We start from the raw sequence: 9,224 nt of genomic DNA on the forward strand, positions 1-9,224 counted from the left end.
TGATGTATTACATGCTTGCATTAACCATTTATATGGTACACCCGTGTTTAAAGTTTTGGCATTCTCAGACATGCATTTAAAAAGAAATTGCAGTATTGATGAAATTTGCAAAACATCGTATTTATTATGCACTACAATTCTGCATTCACTGTTATGAACTTGATCAGTTCCCAGTAATGTTTTATATACAATAATCAAAATAGAAAAGCGGAACAACCAGAGATTGTCATGTTTGCTCTTTCAGGTCAGCTGGAGGTAACAAGTGTCCTGTGTCCCAATTCTTTACCATTTACCAGTGATGAATAAGCCATCCAGAGATCATTAAATTGTTGCGGATTTTATAGCTGATACTTTTAATAATATACATGGAACAACTTGTTCAAAGCACTTTGTTTTAAAAGCCAGGTGAGCTGGATCTCCTTAAATGGGGAAGTAACAGCTAAGCAACTGTATTTGCTTTGAAACTCTTACTCCATTTATTGCAGTCAAAAGCAGCCTTTATATATTTTCTGTTTATAATTTTGAAATTTGGTTAACTGGGAATGATATTAATCCATTACAATCCACAATGTTTCATTCACATTGCTAAGCAAAATTCAGCAAATTAAAAAAAATTGAGTACGAGTACAGCAGACCCTCTGTAATTGGTATCCAGATGCCATCTAATCTGCATCATAAGTGAATGTTGAAATACATTAAGAGTCAAAAGTATATGCGCGGGTTATGAAACACTATTACAGTGAAAGATTATGGTAGAAGACACTTTAGTCAAAGCAATATTCTTGTGACTATTGAATGAAAAGTTTGCTTTAAAAGTGATTTTTATTACTAGTTTTCAATTATTTTTCTATGCTGCAGATACTGTCTACCTTCTATCTTTCTAGCCTTTGCAGTTTCAGAAAGCTTGCGGATGATTCAGGAAGCTGTAAAGGTGTGGAACAAGATAATCTTTGAAATGTCCATCGATAAAACCTTTTCCGCTATTGTGGATGAACCAGCACTGGACATCTGTGCCATTTACTGTATCTGTCCTATAGTCTTTCTGTAAACCCCTGTAGGACAATGGAGAATGTGGTTACATTCAATCATGCCACTTATCTTCCCACTCCACATCATCATGTAGGAAATCAAATTCACTTGTACAATTTTGTAATCCAATTCAGTATCACTCATATAATCCAGTCACCTGTGTGCAAAACAGATCTTTAGATTTTAAATATGATTGCTGTCTTTCATCAACACTGAAGTTAAAAATCATATGACATCAGGTTATAGTCCAACAAGTCTATTTGAAATCATAAGCTTTTGGGGCACAGCCCCTTCGTCAGGTGCAGTGAGAAAAGAGCACACAAAGACAGCAGAGAGATCAAAGGATCATACAACTGGTGTGAGTGGACTGAACCAACCTAAAATAGCTGGCTGACTGCCTCCTGTTGAATCTTTAATCATCCATACATTCCTGTGTTCTAGAAATTACAGAGGCAGGATATGGAGAGCTCTGTTAGTTTTGATTGATTAAGATGCAAATTCCAGAATCTATTTCAAGTCATTGTCCTGAGATAATTAAAGGTTTCATCAGTGTCTGCCTAACTTTCCAAATTTCAAACAGGCAGTTTGAATATGCACATCCCATGTCTACATCAGGGGCAAATGAAAGAAAAATCTGTGAATCTAAGTAATTGCTTAGAAGTGACTGCTTAACACAACTTGTGAAGCACATAGAGAAATATATTTTGAACACAGGTGAACCTAACAAATCCAATTTTAAAAACTTGCTGAATTCAGCTGGTTTCACCTATTTCACTAATCCCCAACTGGCTGTTTCAGGCGAATGTATAGTTTGTAGCAAGTGGAGCTTAATCAGCTGTAGAAAATTAATCCTGTTTAAAGTACAGCAGAATGGCACTTAGTGGGAATACTTCAATTCCCATCTGTCACTTTGGTTGCCAAGTTAAATCCATGTATAATTAAAAAAATCATCTATCTTTATTGTAACAGTATAAGTGCACATAATGGAATTTAACTAGTCAGGTGTTTTTTTTGCAAATAACTGTAATCAAAATTTTACTGGTTTATTAACACTTGTTAATAAATTTGCATTTTGTTCTAGTGATACTGTAACCGTACAAATTATTAATAAATTGCACTTTTTTTCCTTTCTTTTCATGAGATGAAATGGCAAGGCCAAAATTTATTATCCACTCCTAATTCCCTTGAACTAAGTGGTTTGGTAGGCCAGACCACAGGGAGTTAAGAGTCAGCTACATTGCTGTGTAGGTCTGGACAACAGATTTCTTTCCCAAAAGGGCAATAGTGAACCACCTCGGTTTTTGTGATGTTGATTCATGGTCACTATTATTGAAACTAGCTTTCAATTTCAGGTATGTTATTTGAACTTAAATTCCACAAGCTGAAATGGTGAGATTTGAACCTAGGTTCCCTAGAGCATTAGCCTGGACCTCTGGAATACATCGTCCAATGACATTGCCACAGCTTCCCCCATCTCTTTTATAGGTTTATGATACTAAAATAATATAAACACAACAGTATATATGCTGAATCCATTTGATAAGTGCCACTTGGGTGCAACTCTTAGATCCACTATGACGGCGGCAGAGTTGGACGCTCCTGCTGGAGCTCCTCTGCTCTGCCTGTTCTTTTTCTTCCTTTTTCCTTCTTTTTTTCCTGTCCTGCCTTAACCCCGGCTGTGAATCCTGGAGCAGCAGCAGGCATAGTCCCAGAGCAGTGGGCCCAAGAACAGCGTGTGGGCTGCGAGCCTTGGTGTAGCACTTGGGCAGCAAGCTCCAGCACAGCGTGAGCAGCGGGCCCTGGAAAGGTGCGAGCAGTGATTCCTGAAACAGCGCACAAGCAGCGAGCCCTGGAGCAGCATGCAGCCAGAGACTGGCACAGGTGAAGCAGCCCCAGAACTTATCTTGGAGCAGCTGAGTGTCAGTATGGAGTGCACAGGGGGCTTGGAGAAGTGCAGGGACAGCTGTTGGACTGGGGTCTGGCAGGGATGGTGAGACCACACGCAGACGCTCAGTGCTGAGCTGCTACAATGTAATGTTTATTTGAAATTTCCTACCTTATTGTAATTGTCAACCCTTTATTGATGTCCTATTTTTAACTTATTTTTCAACTCTGTAAAGTAATGCAACTGCAACAATATCAACAAAAACAGAAGTTGCTGGAAAAGCTCCATTCTGAGGAAGGGTCACCGGACCCGAAATGTTAACTCTGATTTTTTCTTCACAGATGCTGCCAGACCTGCTGAGCTTTTCCAGCAACTTCCATTTTTGTTCCTGATTTACAGCATCTGCAGTTCTTTCAGTGTTTATTAAGTAATGTAACTACTTTCATTCTTCTATTGTATCTAGGATTTGTACTTAGATGCTTGTACCTAAGTTGTTGCCACAAGAGGCAGACATTGTAAAAGCTTTTCACTGTACACCTACAGCAGAGTGCACGTGACAATGAAAGGATATTCTATTCTATTCTATTCTGTTCTAAAGTACTAAAGACGGGTTCAACAATCTCCTGTGCCCTCCAACAAATTGATGAATGAGTTATTCTTGCAAACCTCCCAGTGATTGATTACATTACACGATATACCAAGACTTGGATACAGAATAGAACATGTTTGGAAGAATAAGAAAAGCTGAAAAAGAGGAAATACTTCCTTCATTTAAATTTTATTGCTCAGCGGACCTGATATAACTAGTTAGTTCCTTTGTTTTTCACGTACCTGGTTACTGTAATTTGGTGTCCTTTCACTTCCATGGTTGCTTGTGGTTTATCAGGATCTGAGCCCTGGCGGATATTGTACACATTCACTTCAGGTTCATGGATGAACTGACCTGCAACGAACGTAATTGCTTTAGGGTTCTTGACTATTTTATATGTTGAAAAGCAAAAAGAAATGTTTACTGTAGCTTAGATGCTGAACATAGAATATAGAACTGTACAGCACAGGAACAGGCACTTTGGTCCATGATGTTGTGCTGAACATGATGCTAAATGAAACTAATCCCTACTGCCTGCCATTGGTCCATGTTCCATCCATTCCTTGCATATTCATTTGCTTATCTAAAAGTCCCTTAAATGCTGCTATTGTGTCTGCCTCAACCACCACTCCTGGCAGTGTGTTCCAGACTCCTACCACTCTGTGTAAAATATTTGCCCCTCACGTCTCCTTTGAACGGTCCCCTTCTCACTTTAAATGCATGCCCCCTGCTATTAGACATTTCAGCTCTGGGGGAAAAAAAGATTCTGACCGTCAACCCTATCTATGCATCGCATAATTTTGTAGACTTCTTTCAAGTCTCCCCTCAGTCTCTGCGGCTCAAGAGAAAAGAACTGGAGTTTTTCTAGCCTCCCCTTATAGCCCATACCCTCTAATCCAGATAGCATCCTGGTAAACCACTTCTGCACCCTCTCCAAAGCCTCCACATCCTTCCTGCAATGTGTTGACCAGAATTGAATGCAATAATCTTAAGTGCGGCCCAACCAAAGTCTTATAAAACTGCAACCTGACATCCGGACGCCTGTACTCAATTCCCCGACCAATAAAGGCAAGCATGCATACGCCTTTGTAACCACCCTGTCTACTTGAATGGCTACTTTCAGGGACCTATGGACTTGAACCCGAAGATCCTTCTGTACATCAATGCTGTTCAGAGTCCTGCCATTAGTTGTATACTTTCTTTAACATTTGATCTCACAAAATGCAGCCCCACACATTTACCTAAATTAAACTCCATCTGCCATTTCTCCAACTAAATCTGCAATTGATCTATATCCGACTGTATCCTTTGACAATCTTCTACACTATCCACAACTCCACTGATCTTTGTATCATCTGCAAACTTACTAACCCCCCTATCTACATTTTAATATAAGTCATTTGTATATATCACAAACAGCAGAGGTCCCAGTGCAGATCCCTGCAGAACACTGCTAGTCACGGACCTCCAGCCTGAAAAACACCCTTCCACCAATATCCTCTGTCTTCTATGGACAAGCCTGTTCTGACTCCATGCGGCCAGGTCACCGTGGATCCTATGCATCTTAATCTTCTGGATGAGCCTACCAGGAGGGACCTTGTTGAAAGCCTTACTAAAATCGATGTAGACAACATCCACTGCTCTACTTGCATTGATCATCTTTGTCACCTCCTTGAAAAATTCAATTGAGTTAGTAAGACATGACACGCTCTGCACAAAGCCATACTGACTCTTCCCAATTAGGCCATGCTTTTTCAAATGTGCGTAAATCCTATCCCTAAGAATTCTCTCCAATAACTTTGCAACCACTGATGTGAGAGTCATTGATCAGTAGTTTCCTGGATGAATGTTATTTCCCTTCTTGAACAGAAGAACAACATTAGCTACTCGCTAATCATCCAGGACCTCTCCAGTGGCTAGCGAGGATACAAAGATCTTGGTCAAGGCCCCAGTAATCTCCTCTCTTGCCTCTCTCAAGCACCTGGGGTAGATTCCATCAGGCCCTGGGGACTTATCCACCTGAATGCTCTTTAAGAGATGCACTTCTTTCTTGATCTTAAAATGCCCTAACACATTAGCATGCTCCACACAAATCTCACTATCCTCCATATCCTTTTCCTGGGTGAATGCCGATGCAAAATGCTCATTTAGGATCTTACCCACATTCTCCGCCTCTAAGCACAAGTTCCTTCCTTCATCTTTGAGTAATCCTACCTTTTTCCTCGTTATCTGCTTGTTTTAATGTATCTATAGAATGCCTTGGGATTCTCTTTAACCCTACATGCCAAGGTCATTTCATGGCCCCTTCTTGCTCTCCTAATTCCTTGTTTGAGTACTTTCCTGCTTTCCTTATATTCCTCATGGGCCCTCTCCAATTTTTAGCCTCCTAAACATTACATATGTTTTTTTTTCCTTTTGACTAAATTCACAACCTCCGTTGTTATCTAAGGGTCCCTTACTTTGCCATCCTTATCCTTCCTCCCTACTGGAATATGCCAGTCTTGAATTCTCCACAGTGGGTCTTTAAACAATTCCCAGATGTCAAATGTGGACTTTTTTTATAACAGCTCCTCCCAATTGACACTCCCTAGCTCCTGGCTAATAATGATGTAATATGCCCTCCCCTAATTTAGTATCTTCCCACAAGGTCCTGACTTTCCCTGTTCATAGCTATCTTAAAACTTGAAGAGTTGTGATCACCAAAATGCTCTCCCACTGAAAGATCAGCCACCTGGCCACATTCATTAACCAATACAAGGTCTAGTATGGCCCCTCTTCTAGTTGAGCTATCCACATACTGTTTCAAGAAACCCTCTTAGATGCACTAAACAAATTCCGCCCCATCTAAGCCTCTTGGTCTAAGGGAGCCCCAGTCAATACCAGGGAAGTTAAAGTCACCCACTACGACAGCTCTGTTTTTACTGCACATTTCCATAATCTGCCTACATATTTTTTCCTCAATCCCTTGATGGCTGTTGGGAGGCCTATAGTATAGTCCAGTCAGAGTGATTGCACCCATCTTATTTTAGAGCTCTACCCATAATGCCTCAGTGAATGAGCCCTCTAGCATTTCCTCTCAGAGTGCAAATGTAATATTCTCCCTGATTAGTAATGCAACTCCTCCACCTCTTTTACCTTCCTCTCTATCTCGTCTAAAACAATGAAACCCTGGAAAATTGAGCTGCCAGTCTCATCTGTCCCTCAACCAAGTCTCTGTAATGGCCACAACATCATTGTCCCATTCAGTGATCCAGGCTCTAAGCTCATCTGCCTTACCTTTAATACTCCTTGCATTGAAATAAACATACTTCAGCCCATTAGTACTATCGTGCTCATTTACATGTCTCTGCCTGTCTTTTCTTTCTGATTTACTGGTTCTAACATCTACCTTGCCCTCAAGGGCAACTAGGGATGGGCAAGAAATGCTGGCCAGCCAGCGACACCCACATCCCACAAAATGAATAGAAAAAAAATCCTTCCACTTGCTGACCTGCTGCTCTGGTTCTTAGACCCCTGACACTCTAGTTTAAATCCTCATGACTAACTTTCGCAAACCTCCCTGCGAAGATATTGGTTCCTCTCCAGTTTAGGTGCAACCCGTCCCTTTTGTACAGGTCACCCCTGTACCATACCTACAACCAATAAAACTAATGTAATATACAAAATACCATGCAAGGACTGTGAGAAATATTACACAGGCCAAACTGGCAATAAGGATACATGAACACCAACTAGCCACCAAGAGACATGATCAATTCTCACTGGTCTCGATACACACAGACAAAGAAGGACACAAATTTGACTGGGACAACACATCCATAATAGCACAAGTCAAACAGAGACATGCCAGGGAATTCCTGGAGGCCAGGCATTCCAACCGGAACTCCATCAACAAATACATTGAACTGGGTCCGATATACAAGCCACTGAAAAACCGAACCGGAAGTAATACCAACTACCCCAGCAAATCGAGGCATAGAAATAACAAGCGGGTCAGAACACCAAAGCTTCGCTGGAGGTGCACTGATGATGTTAACTAACAGGGTGACGAAACGTCTGCTATCAAACACACCAACTCAGCGAGCAAGCCTACAACCTCATCCATGACCCGAGCTACAAATATTCTCAAAAGCTTTGAAGGACCAGTTTATACTGGTCAACATAACAATGAAATGTTCCATTGTATTATTATATGTCATATGTGAGAAAAAAAAATCAAGAAATTATAGAATTTTACAGAAATATTTCTCTTTTCAGAAAAAATGTCATGAAATACTTTGTAAAAGTATCTGTCATATTTTGATTATATTATTTACACTGTTATGGATATAGGAGACTGTAATGTTGCATTAGCTGCACTTACGTAGTAGAAAATATGAACTGAGACCTCAATGACCACCACATGCATACTCAGACAATAACTTGCTGACAATCTACACTGCTAGGCAAGAAACCACAGGATCAGATTGAATGTGTGTTTTACAACTTGACTACCAGTCAACTATTAACCTAAATGGAGAATAGGAGAGGTGGAGTTGCAAAGGAATATTGCACCCAATCCAAGCAGTTTCCAAACGGACAGCTAAGATTACCGTTGCCACAACTAAAAATTAGAATTACTAACTGCACTATTTGCATTTTTATTCCCTCATTGAAAACTTACTTTGTTTGCTATTGCTTTGGATCTAAAGCATTATCAGAGATTACCTTTTTAGGTATCAGAATTGATGCCTTATGAAATGGATGTAGGGTAGGGTAAAACCAATGGGATTCACCTCTAATTCAACAAAATGGTTCTTTTTGGCTTGAACAGGTGAAAAAAAAAGTTTTACTGAGATTTGAAATAGGATCTTAAAGACAGTAATATCTTTAGGCCAAATAGTCTCTGAATCCTATATTGTCATACTTAAGTTTTTATTTAATTTGTATGTATGTATGATAGGCACAACATTATGAAACTCTTGATATATTAATTCTGAGTTAATGGTTTGTCGAATACTGAATATTTACCAATTAATCCATGAACACTTGTTGAGTAGTTGTTTGAAGGAGGAGCGTAAAATCCCAGGAAATCCACGTTGGTTGGATGGTTTTTCCAGACACGATGCAGTAAGATCAGGAAGACCATATCTTCTCCCACAGTGATGATGACATTAGTATTTTTTTGCACTGAGACAACAACACTAAAATGGAAAATACACAAATAGTTTGAGTAAATTTCTCAAGACTTACTGTAACAGTCTGTTTAGTACTTCAGAGCAGCCCGTTCAGTTCATTGATGATGGAAATGTTGTGTCTGGCATCTCCATGAAGGAGAAATTCTGGGAGCTGTAGGCCATTGTTGAGGATTTCAATTTACCCTTCATCTATGCTTCTGAAAGCCAAACTACTCAACATGATGAGGTTTGTTCTTATTAAGTGCATGCAATCTTGTGATGGTCAGAAATGCCGAGTGAACGGTTGACCTCAGCCTCCTCCTGGGATCCCCTGTATCACAGAAGACAGTCTTCATCCAATTCAATTCATTTCTCGTAATAAAGACAAAGATAGTGTACAGAGCAATGGTTAACAGGTCTTGACAATACTCTGGCAATTAATGCTGAAGACATATTCCAAAACTAGCCTTATTCCTAGCAGAGATAGTAGGAACTGCAGATGCTGGAGAATCTGAGATAACAAGGTGTAGAGCTGGATGAACACAGCAGGCCAAGCAGCATCATA

The 9,224-nt window shown here is 40.1% G+C and overlaps 1 protein-coding gene across 1 annotated transcript in view; it reads right to left on the reverse strand.

Moving 5' to 3' along the window:
- Positions 1-99: 99 nt before the first annotated feature.
- Positions 100-9,224, reverse strand: part of itih2 (inter-alpha-trypsin inhibitor heavy chain 2) — a 55,136-nt gene continuing 46,011 nt past the window's right edge. Inside the window, exons 18-20 of the mRNA XM_048609999.1 lie at positions 8,514-8,723; positions 3,746-3,857; positions 100-1,052 (exon numbers count right to left, since the gene is read on the reverse strand). Coding sequence (XP_048465956.1) covers positions 896-1,052; positions 3,746-3,857; positions 8,514-8,723 — 479 coding nt within the window. The 3' untranslated portion in view covers positions 100-895. The remainder of the gene's footprint in view (positions 1,053-3,745; positions 3,858-8,513; positions 8,724-9,224) is intronic.

Source organism: Rhincodon typus, chromosome 22, assembly GCF_021869965.1.
Source record: "Rhincodon typus isolate 14 chromosome 22, sRhiTyp1.1, whole genome shotgun sequence".
Lineage (NCBI taxonomy): Eukaryota > Metazoa > Chordata > Chondrichthyes > Orectolobiformes > Rhincodontidae > Rhincodon > Rhincodon typus.